This window comes from Thamnophis elegans, chromosome 5, assembly GCF_009769535.1.
Source record: "Thamnophis elegans isolate rThaEle1 chromosome 5, rThaEle1.pri, whole genome shotgun sequence".
In the NCBI taxonomy this organism is placed as follows: domain Eukaryota; kingdom Metazoa; phylum Chordata; class Lepidosauria; order Squamata; family Colubridae; genus Thamnophis; species Thamnophis elegans.
This window is the reverse complement of record NC_045545.1, coordinates 37,206,745-37,234,100: the sequence shown is the minus strand read 5'-3', so window position 1 is coordinate 37,234,100 and position 27,356 is coordinate 37,206,745. Positions and strand designations below refer to the sequence as shown.

The following is a 27,356-nucleotide window of genomic DNA, read 5'->3' as shown; positions in this document are numbered from 1 at the left end:
TTGTCTATCAATCATGTGGGTTCACAAGAATGAGAGTTTCCAACAAAGATCAGCTCTTCTCAAAGTGTGTCAAGCAAACTCATTTATTTAATCCCCAAAAGATGATAATCAAGCTTAATGTTCAGGAAGAATTATTGTTCTTCCTGGACCTTAGAGACCCAGAATATCCCAAATTCTGCCAACCCAAAATCTAATTTTTAACTATGGAGTACAAATATGTGATATTACAACCAGCCCATATTGTTAAACTGAATATTTCATGCTACCTGCATATTTTCTATAATTCCAAAGTATGCATACAAATCTTTTCTTCCTTATAAAAAAAACTGTTTCTTCTTTTGGTGGATTTTTTTTTAATGAATAAGAAATCTTGCAAAATCAGCAGAATTGCACTGATTAAAAGGAAGGAGACGAAGAGAAAATTTGGTAATTCCATAAGTAGATGAAACATGCAGATGGGGAGATGAAAATACATTTATTCTGAAAATACTCTCATCCCTAACATTTGTGCTGTTGCTATAACATCTGGAAAGGTTTTTAGTACAATTAGTAAACACGTAATTTGAATGAAAAGGTAATTTTAAAGTTCTATTCCCTATCCACTATAATTTACGAACATTTTCTGGACTTTCAAACTGGAAGAAAAGGATTCCCTATTGAAGTAAAACTACATATTTATAACATACTATAAGGATTCACTACATGATGGCAGAAAGCTGGTTTAATTGTATTATGAAATGAATATAGAGATGTGAATGAGTGTAGGAAGATAAACCTATTGCAGTGAAAAGAGCAATTAATCAAATAAGTTTCTCTCCCTTTGTCTCCCTTTCCCAGTATAGAATGTATAGCTGTGATGAAGCTGTTACTTCTCCAACCGATCCCACTTATTTATCAACAATGTATCTTAACAATTCTTTTATCAAACTAATGTAATGTCCATGTAATTGAATCCAATAAATTGAAATAATCTTCCTTGTGAGTTGCAAATCATTTTCCAATTTTCCAATTGGTTGAATATCCAAGGCATTAGCATATGATTCCTTTACTACTAATATAGCCCAGATTAATCTTCTGCATGGAATCCAATCACATATTCATTGCCATACAATATGATTTTCAGACTCTGACTCATTCTTTTTGAGATTTTTTACATCTTTCCAATTTATATGAACATGAGAATGTGGTATACTTCAATGCAGATTTTGGAGATTAGGCTTGGAACGCAGTGTTATGGGTTATCCCTAAATGAAATCTGAGTTCATCTGGCATAACAGTGTAGAACTCCACTCATGTAATAAATGACTTTGGGGCATAGAAGCATTTGGAGAAAAATCAAGATGATAGGAGTCATAGTAAAGTTTGGAAAGATTGTTCAAAATGTAACAAAAATGAGAGGGGCAGGGGTTTCAATTGGAAAATTATTTGGCATTATCTGAAAATCTCCCTCTATACAGAGAGTGGGTCAAGTGCTTCCACATTGTCCCTTTACAGGAATATTCATTTCACCTTTATTATAGCATTACATAATAATGTAATGGTATACGGATGCTTTGAGGGACAAGGGGAAGAGATGCTTCCTAGTGATTCAGGAGAAAGGGGAAGGAACCAGCAAATGCTTAACAAACAAAGTATAGGAGTTGGCAAGTTGAGGGAAGGATCAAACACATCATCAGTCATGAGTCCCTTCATGCCCACAAGAGATCTAAGACCAACCAGCTCCCCTTGAAATTTCTTCTACTCTTATCTTCCGTTAATTTCCCTTGGCCAGTAGTAATTCAGATTTTTGCAGAGAGCTCAAGCTTACAATAAAAACTTTACACTCAATTGAACTGTCTGGATCTCCTGATTTTCCTGGCACTTGACACAAAGAAAGAAATTTAAGAAGAATCCACCCTAATGTATCAGAGTTTTAAAAGTATCAGTGAGAGATTTGTATATTCAGACTTGCACGATTCTATTAATGTAGTCTAACAACAAAGTAGAATTAGCTCATCTGGTCATGTTTCCTATCTGGTTTATCTGTGAGGGCTGAAACATCCATTATATTGAACATACTAGACATGGCTGCAGAAATTTATGTACTTTTAAAGACATTTCTAATAGAGTGCTCAGGTTTTGAACTACGATCTGCCCTACAAGCAGCTGACCAAAGTCCTGAATGAGTCAATTAGCTAATTTGATTTGGAAGTTATTTAGATAAACCAATGTTAATAAAACTTTAATTAGTGCAAGCAGATATATCTTTAAAAGTTTGCATGCAAAACATGTATCAAGAGAAATATGACAGTTGGATGTTGTTTGTATTAAATTTTATGGATGAATTTTCCATGCCTGTCTGACCAAAACAAACACTTCAGACATTTGAATGTTGTTAACTCTTTGCAGCAGTCTCCTCTTTATCCTCAAGACCAGGGTTTTCCATTTATGGAAATGCGTTTCCTAATCTCTTATACAACTTTAGTGAAGATCCAGCACACTCCTGTTACATTATTAAAATGAAGTATTCTATTACATCTGCTGCAATTACAATACTTTCTTAGTTTTAAAGAAGCTTTACAGGGTGACTGTTAACAGATTTCTTCTTCTTTGAAAGTAGACATTAATTTTTCCTCAAGTAAGGTAAAGGTAAAGGTTCCCCCGCACATGCATGCTAGTTGTTTCCGGATCTAAGTGTGATGCTCATCTCCGTTTCAAAGCCCAAGAGCCAGTGCTGTCCAAAGGCATACGGAGCACTGTTCCCTTCCTGCCAAAGTGGTCATATACATATAAGTTACATATAAGTTCTTAGAATGTCAGATTGGTGTGGGGAGAGAGTTGGGTTTTTTTTTGCAACCCACCCCTATTCTTTTTAAGGAAGCCCTCAAGCATAGCTGACTCTGACCAGGGATGTCGATGAAGAATGACCAAGAAATGTTGCAAAATGACACATTGAATCTCTTGCAGGGAAAAAAAATCTACTGCAAATCCCAGCATGTCTTATAATGTCTTATAAAATGATAGTATCACATTTTCAACAACAGAATTATGAGACCTCTTTCTGGGTAGCTGCAGTTATATCCATGAATTGCATCACCCATCCATGGATTTTTGAATTCATGTAGGAAAGAAAAAAGGTTTCTTCAAATGAGAAAATGGTTAATGTGACAATCCTACAGGTTTGACTGAATCTAATTAAACAGGGGGGCTCCAATTATTTTCAGGATTCCATACGATAGATCTCTCACAACTCCAAGGAATTCTAACACAGGAAGCATGAATTTCTAATGCTTATCTATGTTTCCAGGGCAAATACATGGGAAAATCCCATTGGCAGAAAAACCAATTATGGTTTGGGTTAGGTCTCCATGAATTCCCTGAACAAAATTGACATCACAATAGATTCAGAGCCCATGGGTACGATTAGGAGGGTGCATTTTTCAAGACTGCTTTATCTATGTTTCCTGGCAAAACACAGGAAAAAATCCTATTGGCAGAAAATCCACTTAGAGTTAGGGTTATTTAGGGAGAGGGTTAGAGTTAGATCATTGTGAATTTGGAGAGCAAAATGTACATTGCCAATACATTCGTAGCCTTTCGATATGGTTAGGAGGATGCACACTTTTCGAGCCTGTCTTATCTACGATTCTCTGGAAAATATATGGAAAAATCCCACTGGAGTAAAATCCAGTTAGGGTTAAGGTGAGGTTATTGTGAATTTGGAGATGAAAATGAATATTGACAATGGATCAGAAGCCCATGGATATGTTTGGGAGAGTGCATACTTTCCGAGCCTGCCTTATCTAAGTTTCCTAGCAAAACACATTGCAAAATCCCATTGGCGGAAAATCCACTTAAGGTTAGGGTTAGGTCAGTGTGAATTCAGATAGCAAAACGGGCATTGCCAATGCATTCAGAGCCCATGCATTCAGAGCCCTTGGGCTATGGTTAAGAGAGGACATACATTTTAAGCCTCTCTTATCTAAATTTGCTGGTAAAATATATGGGAAAATCTCATTTGCGGAAAAATCGACTTAGGGTTAAGGATAGGTCATTGTGAGTTTGGAGTGGAAAATGGATATATTCAATGTGTGTTTCACATTGTGACTCCAAAAGGGACCAATTCTGTGGGGAGAGGATTTTGTGGTGCTTGTATCCTGAGGATGGGGATTTGCTTGTTTGCTTGTGGCATTCCAGAAACTGGGCTTCTTGGCCTAGTTTCTGGCATGCCATGGACCAATTCCGGTCCACAGACCAGGGGTTGGGGACAGTGGTGAAATCTAATTTTTTTCCTTCTGTGGGTGTGGCTTGGTGGGGTTCATGTGACTGCATGAGCATGACTATGTATTCATGTGACTGCAGGGTCAAAAGACAGAAATTCACTTTAATAATGTCTTGCTGGAGCAGGGAATTGGACTAGATGACCTCCAGGTCTCTTCCAGCCTTGGATTGCTATGCTGTTTCAAGGTATCCTCTGAAGATGTGTCTAGTGCCAGGTTTGTGGTCCTTCCATCCTCTCCCTTTTCCCTCCCCCCATCTCTTTTGCAGCACCTCCACCCCACTCCTACTCCATTTGAGCCTAGCAGGCCTCAGCGATGTCTCCTGGGAACAAAAGCGAACCCCAAATGCTAAAAAAAAGTTTAAAAAAGTTCCTACCATCATGCAGCACAGCTGATCGTCAGAACTTTTTTTTTTACTTTGTTAAGCATTTTTTACTACCAGTTCGGGGGAACCGGCCTGAACCGATAGCATTTCACCCATGGTTGGGGACCACTGGTCTAATCTACATGTAATGTTTTAATACTATCTATCGTATGTATATATATAGACTATACTGTCTACACACACACACACTATTTGTTCTGATAATTTAATTCTTCCCAAGTGGCTATTTAGACAATACTGTAGAGAGATATTTTTCTTCTAGACTCCAGTACCATACCAGAACAAATGACAAACAATAATTCTAATTTGGTAAAAGAACTGTGGTGGCACAATGGTTAGAATGCAATATTGCAGGCTGATTCTGCTTACTGCCAGGAGTTCAATCCTGAGCAGGTCAAGGTTGAGTCAGCTTTCCATCCTTATGTGGTCAATAAAATGAGGACCACAATTGTTGGGGGCAATATGCTGATTTTGTAAACTGCTCAGAGAATGCTGTAAAGCACTATAGGGTGATATATAAGTCTAAGTGCTATTGCTATTTTAGGTGATAAACTAGTCTTTTTAAGATTTATGTCCCACTCATTGATCTCCCCTTCTGAAACCTGTTAATTTTTAAATACTTTACTCGAGGTGATCGAGGTGATGACATTATTGCTGTTGTCTTTAACCAACAAATGAAACTCTGCAGTGATAAACAATGGTCGGTCTATTTAACCAATAAATCAATGGCTCTGGTACTACTGGGGCCTTTTTTATCTTTTATGCTATATCCCGGCAATAAAGAGATGATAGAATTACCATTTGTTTTCTTTGCTGCATGGCTTACATTAGCTGTGACCAAAGAAGAACAAACTTTTTGCACAGATTTCTTTTCCACGCTTTATTGAAATGATGCTGCTCAATAAACAGCATCTGTTTTCAGTTTGGGAGGGAGGGAGGGTGACTTGGTGCAAGTGTTTGTGATCATCTCATTCTCCCAGGGTAGAACTGTTCATAGAAACCTGATACTCTAGGTGGATATACATGAAGGAGGTTTGTCCCTCTAGTAGAAAGATGCTGTATTATGAGAGGTGAACAATAAAATGGAAACTTCAGGATTGGAACCAGGCCAGAATACATGCTGTGGACTAGCTAGCATTCCACATGCAATGTAGAAGTCGTTTCAAAATGTTCTCTATCTTACCTGCTCCTCCTGATTACTGCACCCCATAAAAATGAAGGCTAGTTGGAGTTCATTGTAAGGTCTTATTGAATAAAGTTTCCAAACTGTTTTGTTTTGGTCCAATTTTCTGTCAATATTCTAAATTTGAGATTGTTCCTTTTGCTTCGCTTCAGAAGAAATGCAGTTGCCAGCTGTGAAATTTTGGATTCTGCTCTAGCATGGCATTCCAAATCCCTGCTCAGCAACAGTAAAATTAGCAGAGGACATACTCCTAGACTTAAATCTGATTCCACTTTGCGCTAATGGGATACTTTTTACAAGATGGTGCTTTGTAAGCCTGCAAGAAATTACTTCTCAGGCAGGCAATAGTCTGTTTTTCAGCAAACGCTTCCAAAATGCTAAGGGAAGCACACATTGCCTGCAGGAAATGAAAATTAGTTGTCATCTAATGCTTCATCTATTGCTTGCCAATGGTAGACCAGCTTTTTGTTTCCATGGAGATTGGTTTGAATGAAGGCCTAACCCAATTTATGATTCAGCTCTATAATCCATTGCATCAGCAGGGGTGGGTTCCAGCAGTCACTACTTCCGATTTGCTTGTAGGTGCACGCTTCGTGTGCACGATTCGTCGAACCAGTTTGGCCGAACCGGTCTGAACCGGTGGGAACCCACCAGTGAGCCCTCATGGCCTGGCATCTACTGCTAAAATAGAACACCATAATCTTACTTGGGTCAAGCCAAGTAATTGTATTGGCAAAAAGTCAGTCACCAGTAATATCATTTAAAGATACACTTTAGAATTATCAGTGTATTATTATAAAGAAACATTTCCTGCTTATAGATGGAGAAAGGTGGTAACTAAGAAAGATATGTTTTGAAGTAATATTACTGACTACACAAACAACCGGTGAAGCCCCAAACCAAAAATGACATGAAGCAGTTCTTCCAAGCTGAGTTATTTATTGTTTTGTACCAATAGATAAAACCTTGCCATACTGAAGATTCGACTCTTTATATACAGTACAGGTAGTCCTTGACTTACAACCGTTATTTTAGTGACCATTCAAAGTTACAACAGCATTGAAAAAAAGCGACTTATGGGTATTTTTCACACATATGAACTTTGTAGCATCCCCATGATCATGTGATCAAAATTCAGATGTTTGGTTAACTGGTTTGCACTTATGACTGTCATTGTGTCCCAAGGTCATGTGATCCCTTTTGCAACCTTTCGATAACCAAAATCAATGGGGAAGTCAGAGTCACTTAACAACTGTGGCCAGAAAGGTCTTAAAATGGGGCAGAATTCACTTAACAAATGTCTCACTTAGCAACAGAAATTTTGGGCTCAATTGTATTCATAAGCCAAGGACCACCTGTATATTGTGTGAACTATTAGGGAGGGGCTGTCTTCATCCTCTTTCTCTTACATGATATCTACGTTGACTCTTATTCTTCTAGAATGTAACCCACCCTCTTGGGCATCCAGGTCCTCACTACATTCCATCATATCACCATAGAGGAAATCTCCACCACACACAATATCATTTTTTAAAAAATATCACTACTATTATATATAATAGATAACTGGCTTATTTTACCTCCAAATCAGTGGTGGGTTTCTACCAGTTTGGACCAGTTCGGCTGAAACGGTAGTGGTTTGGCAGCCTGGGTTGCTGGAACTGGCAATGACCCAGGCCTGCCATGTCCCCGAACTGATTCTCCTCCATCTTGTTTTTTGCATGCGCAGAACAATTTTTATTGTACTGCACATGCACGCAAGTGGCACAGCCACGAGCAAACCCGCAGTAGTGACTGCTGGAACCCACCCCTTCTCCAATTTTTCATATTTCTCATTTTTTAAAATAGGAAGTAGTGTCCTACAATCTTAAGGTGACCACATTTTCAGATTGGTAAAGAGGGACACCATTGACCGGGGGGGGGGGGGGCTTGATTAAAAAATTTATATTTTGTCAAAAGGTCACCCGAGGACACTGAAACCAGCATAAATACGAATCTGTTGCCAAACAAAATTTTGATCACGTGACCATGAGGATGCTGCAACGATCGCTAAGTGTGAAAAATGGTCGCAACAGTCGTTAAGTGTGAAAAATGGTCATCAGTCACTTTTTTCAATGCCATTGTAACTTTGGTCACTAAAGTGATGATGTTTGTTGCATATCAATAGAATAAAAAAGTTGTTACACTCCTACTTGGCAGTTTCAATATACAGCCTCAATTGTTCTAATGTAGGGTCAGTTGTTGCTACTTTTCAATAGATAGATGACAGGTAGGTAGGTAGGTAGGTAGGTAGATAGGTTTATTCTGAAGGTAAAAGTTTATGTACACCAGGAACTTTTGAATGAAAGCTGGGAGAGGAAATTGGACAAATGAACAGAATAGTATAGTACTCTAAAGGAATAAATGTGCTCTGGCTAATAAATGCACAGAGCAAAGATTTATAAAAATAGAAATGTCAGTATGAAATTACAAGCTATTACCTTATGTATTAATTAAATATATATCCTGCTCCCCCCCCCCCAACTCAAGGTGGCCTGCATGGTACCATCTCCTCCAATTTTTTATCACCTTCTGAGTTAAGCTAAGTGAAGATAGAGGAATAACCAAAGTCACCTACTGTATTGAGTTTCTGTGGTTGAGAATAGAGCAGAGCCTGACTTCCCACATCTGACACCTGCTAGAGGCTGTAAGAGTTTTCTTTCTGAGCAAGAAAATTTTGTGACCAGCCATGTCACAAAATCTATTAATGAAAGGATAAATCCCTATTTGCGAAATAGCCAGAATATTCTCCCAAAATTTAAAAGATTCCTCTTCTGGAATTACAAACAATGTCTAAAAGCGCTCTACCAGAGAGGGAGTATGATAATTAAGATGGAAGAGTAGAAATACAATAGAGAAATTCATCTTCAAGTTTTCTTTTGCTCTGCTGGGGGATTGGGGCAAGTCATTTTCTGTTAGCTCTACATACTTCATGAAAGTATTTTGGAAAAATGGGAGAAAGGAGGTGATGCTTTGAGTTCCTAAATGGAAAAAAGGAATATATATCTAAAAAATAAAGGTTAAGTCAGATTTTTCCCTGCAAAGTATTCATGAAATAGACCAGGTTGAAAAAAAAATTCCAACAAAATTACCCCTAATCAATTATGGAATAATTAAGGCTTACTCTGAAGTAGTTAAATATATAATAATTATGCTAACTAATAATATAAGACTGTAGGAATTAATGTCAATAGCTTTTCTACTGTCCATAAGCTATTTTCTTAAAATTTAGGTGTGAATGCTCTATATTATTATTTAATGTTGAGATACCAAAAAGATGCACACAAAGACAATACAAACACTTGAAACTACAGGTAGTCCTAGACTCAACAACAGTTCATTTAGTGTCTATTTAAAGTTACAACAGCACTGAAAAAAGTGACTTATGACAAGTTTTTACACTTCTAAATGTTGTAGCATCTCCATGGTCATGTGATCAAAATCAATGGATGGACGGACCATGCAGACTTTCTACATTCTTAGCCTACTTTCTCAAAGTTTCTGATAAATCTTATGTCTTGAAGCTATTATGATTGTTTCATCTAACCCTTAATGGTGAATTAGGGTATTGGTTTGTTTTTTAAAGCACTAATCTTGCTTCCCTTAGCTTCCCTGCCTTCACCCACCACCTGCACTAACCACCCCCCCATGCCTCCCCCCCACATCACATTCCTTACCTGGGACTCCAGCCACCTCCCTAAACACTGTCAGTGTTTAAATTCAGATTATTGTACACCAGAAAGTCTGAATTTAAGTTTATCATATGAATAAAAATGAAAATGAAATGAAAATTCTTGCACTATAATGAAAGGGGTGTATATTTCCTGGGGACAATTTATAACGTTATTTAAATGAAATAAAGCAAGCAGACTCCTGCCATAGTGCAGCAATAATGCTAGGCATAAGATTAAAGGAAACAAGCTACCCCAGGGGGAAAAATATTCACTCTTGAGCTGCTACAATTCCTGCGGTTCAATCATGTGGCAGAGTTAAACATAAACAAGCCAATATTATTCCAAATTAGCGATGATGGTGCAGTATCCACAAAATTGAGGAAACCTTGAGGATAACACAGGTAGCTTATGTGACAGGAACAGCCATCTTAATTGTGAACGTCAGCACTTTTTGAAAGCGAATTGTCTCTAGAGACAGCAACCCTCCCTGTATTTATCGGGTGAAACCAGCACCGAAAATAATACAATTGAAAACACCGCTTAGGCTGGAAAGCATCTTTAAAACCATCAAAAAAACCAAGGCCGCCGTTTTGGCTAAAACCTGTTGATAAACTACTAAGCCGTTGCAACGAATTATTCATACGATATTGTGCCTCAGACGAAGGGAACGAATCAGTCAGGAGCCGGTTAAACGCTCGGGGACAACAAAGGAAAGTTGACGAGCGCATTCCTGCAGCTGAGACCATCACTCCGCACTTCCTTACATTTCTGTCAGAGGAAAGGTCACAGTGTTGTGTGGTAGGCGGAGCTCGGAGCACAACGGAGAGGAAGGAAAGCAGGCGGGCAGTATTGGCTCCCGTGAAGCGGAGCCTTTAGGGATTTAGGGAAGGGAGCCAGCTGTGGAAGGGAAGGGAGTGTGCGGGGCCGTGTGTGTGTGCATCCCACGAGCCTCCCATGAGCGGTGGACGCAGCCCTTGGCGGCTTCTAGCAGGGGACCGTAGCAAGCGTCTCTCCCTTCGGCTGCAGCTTCCTTTCCTCTCTCTGCCCCGCTTCTCCGTCTCTTCCTGGGGATTGTGGAGGAATCTTGGTCTGGCATCATTGAGGAGAACCTGCCAAGCAGCGGCGGCGGCAGCAGCGGCAAAGGCAGCCAGGAAGGTCCGATCCTGGCCCGAGAAGACCCAGGCTACCCTCCCCATCTTCTAGTGGTGGGTAGTGATGAGCCTTGAAACAGGCACGTGGCGGGTTCTCCTCAATGATGCCAGACCAAGATTCCTCCATGATCCCCAGGAAGAGGCAGAGAAGCGAAAAGCAGCTATAGCATCTGCCGGTTCCTCCGGTGCTCCCACGGGTCACTGGCTCCTGGAGCCGTCTCCCTTTCCTTTTTTCTCCTTTCGCATGCTCACTCCCCACCCCATGCGGACGGCGGAGGGGAAGGAGTCTCTGGTGGCTGCAGCAGCAGCAGCAGTAGCAGAAGCAGTGGCGACGGCTGGAGCACAAATCCGGGCAGGTGGCTCTGGCTCTCCCTTCCCCGAGCATATCCCATTGCTGCTGGCACCGCTTTGGGAGGAGTGAGCGAGTGAGCCACCGACCGACCACGCGCGTCCCATCGCCGACTCCAACTCGGCGGGCAAAGGGGCGAACTCTCATTAGCAGCAGGGATGGTTAAATGTTACATCGGAAGATAGATGGGGTATTTTAGAATGCAATCAGCGCAGTAACAACTAAACAGGCAGGCATGCCAAGTGGCACAGGACAGGCAAGAATTTACCAGGGGCTATTTAATTAGGGGTGGAGGGAGATGGACCTCAATTCAGGACTGCGTGAGGGAGTCCTGTTTTTTCAAGAATTCTCAAAGAGCAGTTGCTGCCGCGAACGAAAAGCAGCTTTTAACCCCAAGCGCGATGCCACAAATGTCACTATTTCCATCCGAGCCACCACCACAATCCTTGCATGCCGGCAAGAAAGTGGAAGCAAGAAGAAAATAAATAAATAAATAACCACCCTCCCAAGCAGCCGGAGTTTGCAAAGGGTGACGTTGCAATGAGGGTCGTACTCCTGACCCTCTAAAACTCTCGGGAAACTCCTTTGCAGCCATGGGGGGGGGACCCCGTCACAGGAGCAGCCCCACTGGCGGGAGAATGACGGGACGGCTGCGAAAAGGCACAGCCTTTTGACAGCAAGGGTCCGTCCCGCTGCTCGCCTTAAAGCTCTCGCCTAGCCGAGTTCTGGGGTTGCAGCCGCTGCTCGCCATTCTCTCAACTCAGAGTATGGAGTGCGCGCAAAACCCTGCCATGCGGGACTCCCCGCAAACCTCTCGCATATTTCCCCCACCCCACCCTGCTCGCTCCATCTTACCAGATTTCGGGGGGGTATCTGTAGAGGGAATTGGACGGGACATCCACCTCTTCCACTCCGGCGTTCTGCCGGCTGGTGAGCGCTCCCATGCTTCCGGCACGGCGGCAGAGGGTATCCGGGGTTGCGGAGGAGGGGCAGAGAGGAGGGGGGTGCGTCAGCTTCCCAGTTTGCGGCAGACCTTTTCTAGCCAGCGCAAAGGACTTCCCCGGACTTGCTTTGCTGAGCGGGGGCTTTAGTAGAAAGGAAAGCAACTTCAGAACTGGTGTAGGGCCGGCAAAGGCTTCCCACTGCCGGCATGACTTTGAAGTGCTGCTTGCCTTCCGCGCGGGCTGACTTGGAAGGCAAGCCAGCCCTTCAAAGTCATGCCGGCACTTTAGCATGCCCCTCGGCCGCCATTCAGCGAAATATGTTTCGCTGAATGGCGGCCGAGTTCTAAAGTGCCGGCATGACTTTGAAGGGCTGGATTGCCTTCCGCATGGGCCAACGTGGAAGGCAAGCGGCAAGCCAGCACTTCAAAGTCATGCCGGCACTTTAGCGTGCCAGCAGGCAGGGCTGGAGCGAGCAAGCGTGCTCCGTCCCGGTGGGTGCATGAGCGGAGCACTTTTCCAGCACTCCTGTGCCTGGAGAGCTCCGTCTGCATATGAGCCCGGGATCCGCCGCTTGCGCTCCCTTGCTCCACCCCGCCACCCCTATCTAGGGGCTCCTCCAGCAGAAGTAGCAGAGTCACGTCGAGTGCCGCTCTGCCTTCCTCTGCGCTCTTCCCGCCCGGATGCCCAAAGCCTCCCAGCCCGCCTGGCCCGGGGCGAGTCAGCTGCAGTGCAGCGGGCGGCGATCCCACCACCATCCGCCCGCTCACTTGCCCCACCCGTCACTCTGAGTTCGGAGAAGAAGCAGCGGCCCCAGGTGGCTCTTTTCACGGAGGCTTTCCCATGGCTTGTCCGGAAGTGGGGCTGGAAAGGTGAGCTCTCTCCCCCGCCCATCCGCCCGCTCACTCAGTACGCTACCCCGCCCATGCGAGCGGCAGCGGATGGGCAGGGGAGCGAGTCGAAGGTGCCAAAATTAAGTGGGATCTTTTGGGAATGGCCCGGGACGCAGGAAATATTATGAAAAGGCGTGGCTGTCCCGCCAAATGCGGGACATCTGGTCACCCTATACAATCTAGCTAAATCTTTATCAGCAATTGCTTCTTTTTTAAGCATTTGTAACCTCTGTACAGTTCTTTTCAAGAACTTAACAATCTTGATTCATTAACAGGCCAGACTCATTATCTCTTGATGAAGGCAGAAAGATGATGACTAATCTAAACTCTTCAAGTTTAATACTATGCAGGAAAATGAGCGAAATGTTTCACAAGCGCTCATCCAATCTATTTTTTTTAAAAAAATATTTGAAACAAATAAAAGCTTAACTAAAACTGAGAATAATAATAGTTGCAACCAGCAACTAAATCCAGGGGAGCATGATAAAACACTGAATTCTTATCTGTCACATACAAAAATTCAATCCATGTTTTATAGTAGCAATGAAAAAGGCGCTGAGCTGTTGATCTGACTATCTTAGAACCAATGGTGGGTTCCGAGCGGTATTTCCCGGTATGGGTGTACCAGTGGTAGTTGGGAGCAGTGGCTACCATACCGGAACACTGGCTTGTTGGGCCAACCCACCCACCCGCGTTCCTTACCACTTTTTGAGGGAAATGGGCCAATTGCGCATGCACGCATAGCGTACTGTGCCTGCACGACCTCCACCAAGCAGCTGGGGCATTGCAGGGCTGTGGTGTGCGCATGCATGCACAACGCATGTGCCCAAGGAGGATGCCCAGCCCTATTGCAGTGTACCGGTTGCAACAGGGTCCGAAACCCACCTCTGCTCAGAACCCCATATCACCAAAGAAAAAAGACTAGAAGAACCATATCTTCTTTTTAATCCCCAAATCCCACTGGCATTACTACCAATCCTGAAAAATTTGGGACTGAGATGTTTTGGGTATATCATAAATAGTAGGGAAGAGTAAAGATATGGGGAAGAAATAACAAAGTTAAACTACATCAAAAAATGAAATTAATTATTCTATCCCATGTTGAAATCAACAAAAAACATATTGAGGTCCTACCTGCTCCAAATGCAAAGAAGAAGCTCTTGTCAGTATTCTCTCTTAAGAGAGCCATCACTCTTTTCCCCATTCTTTCATTCCTCTTGTAAATCAGTTCCTGTCGGAAATACCTGTCAATCTCTTGAGCTGTAACCTGCTCATGTGGAGGAAGTGTTGTGTTGATGAAATTAGGGAGCTGGAATGAAAAACAGGAATAACTTTCAATAAGAAAAAATGTAAGGGAGAAGTTAGTGGGTTGTGGGAAAACCATTAGAAGATCAGCAGCAATAGCAATAGATTTCTATACTGCTTCACAGTGCTTTATAGCCCTCTCTAAGAGGGTTACAGAATCAGCATATTTCCTACAACAATCTGGCTCTTCATGTTACCGACCTCAGAAGGATGAAAGGTTGAGCTGGTCAGAATTGAACTTCTGGAGTGAGCAGTGAGTTAGCCTGCAATACTGCATTCTAACCATCATGGCTCAAGTAATGGTTGTTTATTTTGGGATTACCTCTGGTCTAGGGGTGGGTTCCGGCACCGGTTCACTCATGGCCACAAGGCACACTTGATGCACGTAGTGTGCGCAAGTGCAGTGCAATAAAAATTTATCTGCGCATGCGCAATAGCAAAAAACAAAATGCTGGCATGTACGGCACTGCCGGGAGAACCAGTTCGGGGGCGTGGCAGGCCTGGGTTGCTGCCAGTTCTAGCAACCCAGGCCACCAAACCACTACCGGTTCAGCTGAACCGGTCCGAATAGGTAGAAACCCACTGCTGCTCTGGTCATTTCCCAGTCTTTCCAACAACTAATCAAAAAAAGTGTGCAGCTTTCTTTGCCTCCATTTTCTAATTTGGTGTAAGTGTTGCTTCATATTTCTGGATTATAACTACATATGGTCAGGAATATGGCTTAAAAGTTAAGACTACCTCTTAATAGATATCTACTGAAATCAAAGATACACTTGAGTCAAGCTTGACTCCAGACAACTGCACTCATGCACTTTTCTTTACAGTTTTACCTTATTTCAGATTGTTTTCTTTACTACTTAATTAGGTCAAAAGTTTTGACATTCCCAGAACACTCATCCAACTACTAACTTGGGCTGACCCCATTCAGTTTCCAAGATCAGCCGGCATCAGACCTTTAAATAATGACCGTATATTAGTAATTTGAAAGAAATGGGGAAGGGAATTGGGAATTAAATTACAAGACATATAACAAGGCCCTACAACGGTTATATTGACATGGATAAAGCACACCCTAACCATTAAAGCTGCCCCTTTGTATATAACTAAAAGTACCACAAAGTCTAGATTTAATAGTTTAATGAGACTAGAAGCCCTATTAAAAACACAAGATAGAAAGTAAATAGAAATTAAATTAAGTGCAAAAAAAACACCATTAGTACACAATACAAACACAAAAAACTATTTCAGAATTAAGGCTTAATCCAAGGAAATGGCTTGGTGGCAAGTTTAGATGTTTGGTCTGTAGCTCTTCATTATTTTAGGCTCCTGGGACTATTAATAACAGGGAGTTCAGTTTCCTTGAGATGCATTAGGCAAACATGGGATAGGTGCAAAAGAATTGTGAATTATGGCAAAACAGTGAAAGGATAGTAAAAAGAGGTATTAGAAATCAGAGTGTGGGGTTGGAGACTGTGGAGATTCATTTCCTGCTGTTAAGCAGCCTATGGCAGGAAAAAAAGCATCAAAGGCAAGAAAGAAGAAAAAGCAAAGGACGCACAATCAAGGGGAGTTAAGTGAAAATGTATAGAAGCTCCAATTCATTAAAATAATCTTCCCAAGATCCCCCGAGGGATTACCTTTCCTATAGGTTTTATAGATTCCATTTAGACAAGTGGAGAATGAAGGTCTGGATCTAGTCCACAAAACAATGTAAATGTTGTTTTTTAACCTGTGATAAGTACATCCCTTCACAAAGTTCTAGGATACTTCCCCTGTCAGACTTTGACTAGGATTTAGCTATTATAATACGCTTGCATTTGTTAGTCCCTGAGAAATTTTTGCTCTGGTTTATTCAGCAGCCCTGCCTATTACTTCAGAAGCACCTCCAGAGGTATGTGGACATTTGGAGCAAGGAGGCAACAATGGCGCTATCTGATTAAAGCTGGAGAAATTGTAATATATAGGAATGTTGTCTTGTTGGGACCACCAAAGTTTTCAGGAAAATAACCATTTGTGGCTTCTTTCTCTAGGCTTAAGGCTAAATTCAAAAACAGTTTAGGACCTTTGTGATCCAAAGATATCTGCTGTGCTTCAGAGCTGAGGTGATTTATTTCTGGAACTTCAATGTGTTTAAAACCACAGTAAAGCTACTCATCTTTTTTTCAAATGCTGTGGTTGTGAGGATTTCTCTTTGGCAAGACCTGTTGCTTCGATATATCTATTGGCTCATGAATTTTCCTTCTTTCAGCATGCAAGGTGGCTTGCCAATTTTGCAGCTTTCCTTCACTATTCAGTTTTTGGTGGGTTGGAGGTGTGTGGGGGGGATATTTTTGCACACAAGACAGTGCACACAACATAAATAAATGGTATTAGGTCTGTGTGTCAAGCAATTTATTTCACTTTCCTTTTTCGTGGAGTTGGCATAGATTAAAATTATTATTCTAAGACCAATAGCACTTGGAGCGAAGCAGAGATTGAATTGTATTTCTTGCTCCTTGTTTTAAGGCAAACATTTTAGTTGCCATTTTAGAACAATTACAACAATTACCTTATTGTAGATGTCTGCTTACCAGAATTTGAAATCTTGACTTCATCAAGACACACAAAAAAAGAACCTTGATAAATACAGTGGTACATTCAGCTGCTTTGAAAGTCATCAGACTTGGTACTTGACATATTTTGATGTAAAAATTGTGTCTCAGTAGTTATCATTTGTTTGATATGCGAAATGCAAGCTAGAATTTGTTGTTTTTGTCTGCCTCATGAATTTACCCTTCCAGGCAAAACAAAGGGTCACACATTAGTCACGTGGTTTGCTTGATACTTGTTTTTAGTACTTGTAGCTCCTCCCAAAATCAATTAATGACGAGTGCTGAAGTACCATGTAGATACAATCAAAGTACATGCACTTATTTGTCTGAAGCATAATAGCCATTTTCTGATAAAAGCGATGATATCTGGAAAGTTAATCAGTTCTATCAAAAAGAGAGAAAAAGACTTGATTATTTTAAATTTGAGTCATGGAGGTTAAATTTAAATTTAAAATTTACATTTAGCTGCCAAATCAAATCAGAATCAAGCTGTTTCTCATTAAATTTTCATTTAATTTTCATTAAATGAAAATCCAACTCCCATAATAGAAACCAAGTACTTGTTGGATCTACAACCCTCAATAGGCCTTCCAAACCAATACGTAAAGAAAAAACAAGAGGAATCCTTTGTTTCAATTTCAGTTCTTAAATTCTTAGGACACCTTTACTTGCCTCATTCTGGCTGCATCATTACACATAAGTACTATGTTATTCTAAGAGCAATATATTTATACATGACAAAAAGTAAGTACCGTTTAAACATACGTTTCATAATAGTTTTGTAGCTATCTACAAAAAAAGAAGACAACATCAGAATAACAACAACAACACTGTCATTTTAGACACAATACTTCTCTCTAAGGTATTCTGAGTTAATACATTTCTAAGGACCTTAATCCTCACTGCAACTGTTCTGTGGCTTGGGACGAGAGAGATAAATGACCCAAGCATGCTTGTTTTGCAAAGTAATGTAACCACAGAGCAAATCCTGTTGCTGAGTCCATTAATCATTAGTACATCTCTCTTTGTATTTATGTTCCTTTCTACTCTTTGACATACACCATGCTTGGTTCAAAAAAAAAAAGCAACAGCTCCTTGTTGATTTATCAGAAATTGCTTCCTAAATCATAGGGATTTAAGAAAGCTACACATATTCAGTTTGAGAAGTTCCTTTTTAAACACACATTTCAAAGATAATCATGAAACAAACTTTCTTTTCATTTCATGAGAAAAGTGCTTAGGCAAAGCACAGAGAATTCAATTGATGCAAGCGATTTGGTAAGTTAGTAAAAACATTTGCTTCTCTCATTTCAAAAATACATTTTTTTAAAAAACTAGTACCATGCAAAATCTATAAGTATCTATAAGTATTCATCTTTAAAAGCAGCCTAGGCGTCTGCACGAGATAAAATTCACTTCAATCAGGGCAAATGAATTCTTCCTCAAGAGGATAGCCATTTGTCTGAAATGGTATAGAATTTCCTGCCTAGGCAGGGGGTTGGACTAGAAGACCTCCAAGGTCCCTTCCAACTCTGCTATTGTAAGAACTTGGTGACTTCAGCCCTTGAAGGGATTACGAGTTATTCCCAAAGAATTGTTGGGACAGCTCTCCTTTTGGCGCCACTTAACATCTGAGAGAAAGCAGAAATGAGGAGAGCCATTCCAGGAAACTGATGTTATCAGCTCCTGAGAAGAGCCTCAGGGTTCTTGGCAAGATGAGTGACACAGAAATGAATCTTGCAGGTATTTTCTGGGAGAAAAGCTCTAACATCAGGAATTCTTTTACATTTCCTCTTAAACATAGCCAAGAAAAAAACAGAATGGGTGTGGGGTTGGAAATACAGTAAAAGATTACAGCTTGCTCAGCAAGCAAGATCAATAGCAGTCTGAATTTGGTAGCAACTTCTTTATAGTTCTCCAGGATACATTTTAATAGGATAGGAATGAATATAACAATAAACTAGGTCACTTTGTCCAGAGTATATTTATATGACTTCAGATTATCTCAGGAGTTTGAGCCTGATGGGATTCTAATTGACTCCGTCTCCATCCTTCTGAGGCCAGTAAAATGGGGACTCAGATTGTTAGGGACAATATGCTGACACTGTAAACTGTCCAGGGAGTGCTTAAAGCACTATGGGGTGGTATCTAAGCCTAAATGCTATGCTATTGCTATTTCAGTGAACATTAGGCTTAGTCAATGCACTGGCCCAGTTTAATTCATCAAATTTTCTGCCATGTTAGTCTTAAAGTGCAGAGCGGAGGAGAAAGGAGAACAAGGGTCATTCTACAAGACTTAGGGCCCAACCTAGATTAAATTCCATTATGCAAATTATACAATCCTTGGTATTTTTTTGACTTACATGAAACATATAATTCTTGCAAGAAACCAAGGGGATTTTGTTCAAAAATCAAAATCATTCAAAAACAGAGTGCAGAGAGCTGTATGTTATCCAGATGTCTGATTTAGAAGAAAGGGGGCTACAAATTATAAATTCAGAGCAACATTTATCTATTTTCAGTATTGTTTTTCTATCCATTGCTGTTTTTGCAGCAAGGACAATAAGAAGAGCTCTTTCAACAGCCAGAAAGCACGATATTTCTTTTTATAGACATCATCTGGAAATAATGGCAGATAATTATTAGTAGTATATGGGGCAAAGCCTTAGTTAGGGGCTCCTGGGAAGATCTAGCCCTGTGGGCTCCAATTATATCCCCACTCAGTGTTAATTTGATGATTGAGGTCCTTCTCTAGATAAATGGAGTGAGAAGACACATTCAAGGCACTGAGAACATTTGACATTGTCTCAAAATTTTAAACTCATAGAATCCCTTAACTTCCACTGATTCTTCCTGTGATTGGGTAGCAAATATAACAAAATGAAGTATGGCAAAGTGTTCTGTCCCCCCCCCTTCTCCGCTCATTAACAAATGGCAGGCAGACAAACTTAAAAGGGCTCTCTTTATCAGTTCTCGGCTCAAACTGGCTGCGAGCCCAAAAATAACATAAATACAGTCTCTGGCGAGATAACAGAATACAAAACAAAAACTCTTACAACGCAATGCACCTTTCCAAGTGTATCCTTGAATCAGGGTTACAGAAAACAAAGCACTTTTTCCAATGTCTCTACGAATCAGGGTTACAGAAGTCAAATCACTTTTCCAAGTGTACATCAAAGAAACCACGATCAAGGATCAAGGAACATTGACTCCTGCAACTAGGGCATGGCACCATACGTCCTTTTATCTCCAAAACCCCACTAACAAGCCCCAGCTGCATCATTAATCTTGCATTCCCAAAAGACTCACAGAAGACTGCTGCTGAGTCACAACACTGTCCCCCACTGCAGGGCCCTTTCTCCGGGTTCCGATGGTCGGGATGCAGTTGGAATGATGTGTCCACAAGATGACCTGCACCATTTCCCGTGGTGCCTTTTTCATGAGTCCCAAACCTTGAATCGGAATAGCCCCCTTGAATCGGAACTCCTTAGGTATCCAGTGGCCACCATGTTTCCTTCCGCCCTTCACAGCGTCGACACCCTGTCTAGGGTCATCCACCCTCCGCAAGGCCGACCCACCAGCCCCCCTACCGTCGGAGGTTGATGGCAGCTCTACCAGCTTCGGCCGAGCCTTAACACCCTGTCCAAGGTCCTCCACCCTCTGCAAGGCTGACCCACCAGCCCCCCTACCATCAGAGGTTGATGGCAGCTCTACCAGCTTCGGCCAAGCCTTAACACCCTGTCCAGAGTCCTCCACCCTCTGCAAGGCCGACCCACCAACCCCTTCTGTTGGAGGTTGACGGCAGCTCTACTGACTCCTGCCGAGCCACCACGCAATTCCCTCCCACAGAACCCTTCCCCCGGTTTTGATGATCGGGGTATGGCCCAGAAGGGTTGGTGACGGCCTCCCCAGAACATGGTCCAAGACACTGGTACCCCACTGGGAACCTAGAGACAAAGTCCAGTGCTGTGGGGACCGGAGTTGACAAAGGCTGGAATCTCGGCGGAGTTCTCCTTGTAGACCTGGCCCAATGACACTGGGCACATGACTTCACGCACCTCCAAACGTCATTTTCCTGATGGGGCCACCAAAATTGACGGGAGGCCAGGCACAACGTCCGAAAAAAACCCCAATGTCTTGATGCAGATGCACAATGAACCTGCGAGAGCACTTGTCGACGGATGTGCCCTGCGGGAACATAGAGCCGGCCCTGACACTTCAAAAGATCCCCTTCCAAAGTCCACGGGGACGCTGGCCCCACTTCCGACTTTCGTCGCTCCACCCAGTCATCACCTTGCTGCGCATCCCGCATCAGAGACTGCTTGCTCACGGGATGACAAACGGCAGCGCAGGATGCAATGGGTAGAACAGGTGGAAGCGAGTTCGCAGGATCAGAGTTCTCTACTTTACTCAGCAGGGCATCCGCCCTGGGACTCCACACCCCCCGAACGCATGCTATCTTGTGCGAATGGGGTATCACGGCCGCACCAACGTGCTGGTTGTCCGACATGATAGTGCATTGCTGAGGGACGGCTGCAGTCCGCGCAACCCTTCTGTTCTTCTTGGGGCATCTCCCTGCCAGGTGTCCAAGATCCCCACAGTAGAAGCACAATCCCTCCGCACGTCGTCTGTCCATCTCTGTCCATGACACTCGAGGTCTGACAGCACCCAACTCCATGGGCTCCTCCCAGTCCACTGCAGTCCCTTGCTGAACCGGCATGCTGGTGGTCTCCTGGAATACATGGCGAGGCCTTCGCCTCTGCAGCCGGGTGTCTATCCGGAGGCACAGGTGGACCAATGCGTCGAACGTCGGTGGCCTGTCCACCCTCGCCAGTTCATCCTGCAAGGCCTCAGACAATCCATCCTGGAACGTATCCATTAGAGCTGGTTCATTCCACGTGGAATCCTGGCTACGTAGCCTGAATTCAGTCACATAGTCCTGCGATGAACTACTCCCCAGCTGCAGTGACTTTAGACTTCTAGCAGATGTTTCCCCCTTGATCGGATCTTCAAACATTCGTTTGAAGTACTGGCAAAAGCCCTGGAAGTCATTCAACAAAGGGCTCTGCTGAACTAACAAGGGGGTAGACCAACGGACAGCTGTGTCTGAGAGCAAACTTATTTATTTATTTATTTAATTGGTTTGCATGCCGCCCACTCTCGAGAGACTCAGGGCGGCTTATAGGTAAAAAAGGAAGGGGGGGACATACAAAAAATAAAAAACAACATTAAAAATTCCACAACATTCATAACTTAGGATGGGGCTGGATAAATGAACAGCCCCAGGCCTACCGGAACAGCCAGGTCTTGGTCACTTTGCAGAAGGCCGGAAGGGTAGTAAGGGTCCGGATCTCAATGGGGAGATCGTTCCATAGGGCCGGAGCAGCTACAGAGAAGGCCCTCCCCCGGGGGGTCGCCAGCCAACATTGATCGGCAGATGGAATCCAGAGGAGGCTTAATCTGTGCGATCTTATGGGTCTCTGGGAGGTAATTGGCAGGAGGCGGTCTCTCAGATAGCCAGGTCCGATACCATGTAGGGCTTTAAAAGTAACAACTAGCACCTTGAAGCGTGTCCAGAGACCAATGGGAAGCCAGTGCAGCTCATGGAGGATAGGTGTAACATGGGTGTACCTAGGTACACCCACTATCGCTCGCGTGGCTGCGTTCTGGATTAACTGAAGTCTTCGAACACTCTTCAGGGGCAGCCCCATGTAGAGCGTGTTACAGTAATACAGTCTTGAGGTGACGAGGGCGTGAGTGACCATCCAAAGGGCCTCCCGGTCCAAATAGGGTCGCAATTGGTGCACCAGGCGAACCTGGGCAAAGGCCCCCTGGTCACAGTCGACAAGTGATGTTCAAGTGTCAGCTGCGGATCCAGGAAGACTCTCAAATTGCGAATCCTCTCTGAGGGGCGTATAATTTCACCCCCCAGGCTAAGAGATGGAATAGCTGGACCTTGGGAGGTAGCATCAATAGCCACTCAGTCTTGTCGGGATTGAGTGCAAGCTTGTTCGTTCCCATCCAGACCCTGACAGCCTCCAAGCACTGGCACATCACTTCTACCACTTCACTGAGTTGGCACGGGGCAGACAGATACAATTGGGTATCGTCCGCATATTGGTGGTATTTAATCCCGTGCTGGCGTATGATCTCACCCAGTGGCTTCATGTAGATGTTAAATGGGGGGGACAGGACCGAACCCTGCGGCACCCCATAATTGAGGGGCCTAGGGGTCAATCTCTGCCCTCCAACCAACACTGACTGCGACCTGTCCGAGAGGTAGGAGGAGAACCACCAATGGACGGTCCCTCCCACTCCCACCTACCACAACCATCGCAGAAGGATACCATGGTCGATGGTATCGAAGGCCGCGGAGAGGTCAAGAAGCACTAGGATAGAGGAGTGACCAATATCCCTGGCTCGCCAGAGATCATCGATCAGCGCAACCAAAGCAGTTTCCGTGCTGTAACCAGGCCTGAAACCTGACTGAAAGGAATCCAGATAATCCGTTTCATCCAAGGTCCGTCGGAGTTGAAAGGCCACCACTTTCTCAACAACCTTCCCTACAAAGGGGAGGTTGGAGACTGGACGATAGTTACTCAAAATGGCTGGGTCCAGAGAAGGTTTCTTCAGGAGGGGTCTCACCACCGCATCCTTTAGGAGGTGTGGGAAGGATCCCTCCCGGAGAGAGGTGTTAACTATCATGTGGAACCAGCTACGTGTCACCTCCCTGCTGGGCGCTTCATCTCCAGGAGTTTCTCAGTGAACCAAGGAGCCCTCCTGGATCCACTACCTCGGAGAGGCCGTAAAGGTACAATCCGGTTTAGAGCCCCCACCGCCGCCGTATTCCAAGCAGCGACTAAGGACTCTACCGGACTGTGGATGAGACCGACAGGTATTTCTCCAAGCGCCGTCTGAAATCCCATAGGGTCCATCAGGCATCTGGGGCAGAACCACCTAATCGGTCCCCCCTCCCTACAGTGGGGGATTGTTTTCCAAAAGTCAAGCCTCAGTAGGAAGTGATCAGACCATGACAAGGGCAAGATCTTAATACCCTTCAAATCTAGATCATGTCTCCACTGCTCCAAGAGAAATACGAGGTCAAGCGTGTGACCCGCTGAGTGAGTCTGACCCCGAATTACTTGGGTCAAGTCCATGGCTGTCATGGAAGCCATGAACTCCTGCGCCCTGTCAGAGTGTTCACTGAGCGAAGGCAGGTTGAAATCCCCCAGCACCATAAGCCTGGGGAACTCTACTGCCAGCTCGGCTACTGACTCAAGGAATGAGGGGAGGGCTGTTGCAACACTGCTGGGCGGTAGGTACATTAACAACAAACCCACTTGACCACCAAGGTCCAACTTCACCAACAGGGACTCACACCCGACAAGTGTGAGATCCGGAGCAGGGATCCTACGAGGAACTAATGATCTTCGGATGATGACGGCCACTCCCCCACCCCTTCCTGGCGTCGCGGCTGATGGAGCACCTGAAATCCTTCTGGGCACATTTCAGTGAGGGGGACTCCTCCCTCCGGGCCCAGCCAGGTTTCAGTAATACATGCCAGGTCTGCCCCCTCGTCTAATATTAGGTACCAGACGAGGGGAGCTTTGTGAACCACAGACCTGGCATTTAGCAACAACAGCCTGAGACCAGGGCCCTGACAACTCTCGCCATCTGGTCCTGGAGTGGAGCTAACAGTGACTAACTCACCAGCTCTCCTAACCATTACTTGCTTGGAACCAGGGCTGGGCTTCAAAATCTTTAGCAATGGGTTCTTTGCCCAGTTGCTGGGTGTGTGTGGCCATGGTGGACTTGACCTAGTCGACCTCCTGTACCATGGGAGGGGGACATTTTCACCTTCCTCAGAGCCCGGGGGCTTTATTCAAGCCTCTGGGGAGGGCTCCGGAGGCTGGAAATAGGCCCATTTCTGGCCTTCTGGAGCTTCTGGGAGGCCCATTTTCCTCCTCCCTAAGCCTCCATGCAGTCCCTGCACTTACCTTGCATCCAAAATGGGACACATGGAGACTCCTGGGAGGGGCGGGGTGAGGTGGGAGGGCAGGGTGTGGTGGGCGGCCAGGGACAGGCAGGGATGGGATTTGGAAGTTCTCTGAACTAGCCATAATACTAGGTATGGGTTCTCTCAAACCTGGGCAAACCCGTAGCAGCCCACTCATGCTTGGAACTATGGGAAGTGAAGTGACACACAGTTGGAAGGCACCAAGTTGTGAAACTGGTTTAAAAAACATTGATCTACAAAGTTTCAGTACCTGGCCTCCAGTGAGGAATGCAATAAGTTTTAATAACACAACAAGAGAGACTACTTAATTATCATTGTGGTTGTAAAAAATGTAATTTGTGCTATGAAACCTTTTTTGCATGACTAATTTTCTATTGCTAATGCAATAGTGTTTTATAAATGTGCTGTATACCATCTTATGTGCAGATCAAATACACCTGCTCTCTGTGAGTAATGGACCTTTTTCACATCTGGCAAAAATTCATCCTGCAACAAATTAAATCAAGCTCAACTGTAGGATTGTGTGTTAATAAAGTGACAACTTTTGGCACCAAATCATTTATTTGTGCTTGAGCTTGGTTAGGGAAATATTTGTCATTAAATAAGACAAGAAGTGGATAATTAATAGGAAACGTGACTCAAGAGTTTCCGGACTGGCCCCCAGATAGCCAAAATTAAGAAAGAAAAATCAAGAAAAAAAATGCAAAGTGAGTTTTCTGGGAACCAATGAAAAGCAAACTTCAGATAGTCCTTCACTTACAACAATGGCACTGAAAAAAGTGAGCTATGACCACTTTTCATATTTACAACCATTGCAGCATCTCTATAGTCACATGAGCAAAATTTAGACATTTGGCAACTGGCATGTATTTATCACAGTTGCCATGGAGCAGGGTCATGTGAAAATCTTTTGCGACCTTCTGACAAGCAAAGTGAATGGGGAAGCCAGATTCACTTAAAAAACTATGTCACTTATTTAACAATTTCAGTAATTCAGTTATCAACTATGGCAGGAACAGTAATAAAATAGGGCAGTGCATTGCTAAGTGGAGCAGGGACAGGGTCCTAATGGTAAAGGCAATATACATTATATTATATTGCAAAAAGTGGTGACTTTTCTGTTTGTGCCAGATATTGAGACCTAAGAGTGTAGTTCTCACTGCATATCTGACGTCATTTCTCTGAGGGCAGCTATAGCAGTAATAGTGGAAATAATAAATAATTTTAAGGTTTGTTTGGAAAAAACACAATACACCGTGGAAGGAAGGAAGGAAGGAAGGAAGGAAGGAAGGAAGGAAGGAAGGAAGGAAGGAAGGAAGGAAGGAAGGAAGGAAGGAAGGAAGGATATTTTGATTTGTAAAAAAAAAATTGGATTGACACTGCATTATATATTTGTCTTGGGCTTAGTGTGCTGCATCTTGTTCTGTAAATAACGCATGATACATAAATTCAGTACATAGTGGCTTGTTCAATACACTAGAGTTATACAGATAGTGTGAGAGAGAGAATATGTTGGTGAATAGATCATTGCCTAATGGATTGACATTTACTTTTGCAAAAGTTTCAGAAAACGTACAGCAAATGTAGGATTCAGGGAAATTATTTTCCGCTGAATTGGAAATCACATTATCTTTTTCTCCCTGAGTGCACATTATGCACAATACAGCACTTTCCTGAATTGCCAAGTTTTTAAAAAGTATGAAAGTTCTGTAGTTTGTGCCACAGTATCTGAAGAGTGCACACATCCATTCTCAAACATAATTGCCTCTTTTGAGGAGTCATACAATATATATAATTGGGTTTTAACTGAGTTCACAAACTATTTTTTTTTTGCTGGTACTGGCAAATGTTCCACATTCTGGGGTACTTGATATAGTATGTTATTGTGCTTTCAGCAAAGAACAGAATAACAGTATTTTCTCAGGGTATTTCTAGAGACCAGCTATTCTGTAGCTAAAGGACTCTAATTTTATACTTGAAAAACATGGGATTCAAACAGTCTGTTCTGTCTTTTAATGTAATGAGGACTGAATGATACCTTTACAGGGCTTCCAGTGCTTCCAGAAAGCTATCTGAATGTGTTTTTCCTTGCCATTAAGTACCTTGCTAATTTGGGTTTCATTCTTAGCCAGTAACTAAGCTCCTCCTCAGTTAAAAACAACATATTTTGCAAATTTTCCAGTTTGCATAAAACCTCACAACTGTAGTGGGAAGGAGTCATGATCAAGTCAAGACCAGATAATGGTACTTAGTTATAACGATGGCTATTTGCACTAGGGTCTGATTTCACATGATTTGATTTTGCATAGATATCCACTTTCTATGTTAATTACAACATAATATACTGTTTACCATAACAGAGTTGAACTATTTCTCAACATTAATAAAATAAAATTTATCCAGCGCTGAAAAATGAACATTCTTCAAAACCTCAAAATTTCAATCAATCCGAGAGGGAGGAGCCATGTCACGAGGACACATCGCAGTCTGGGTCTGTCGATGAAACTTTTGTCTTTGGACGGTCCGGTAGGACCTAAACCGTCCCAAAGAGACGGTGACAGGGAAGCCA

General features: G+C 43.2%; 1 protein-coding gene across 1 annotated transcript in view; it reads right to left on the bottom strand.

The window, feature by feature from the left end:
- TRABD2B (TraB domain containing 2B) overlaps positions 1-27,356 on the bottom strand; it is a 312,957-nt gene that overhangs the window by 49,504 nt on the left and 236,097 nt on the right. Inside the window, exon 4 of the mRNA XM_032218473.1 lies at positions 14,009-14,183. Within this exon, the coding sequence (XP_032074364.1) occupies positions 14,009-14,183 (175 nt within the window). The remainder of the gene's footprint in view (positions 1-14,008; positions 14,184-27,356) is intronic.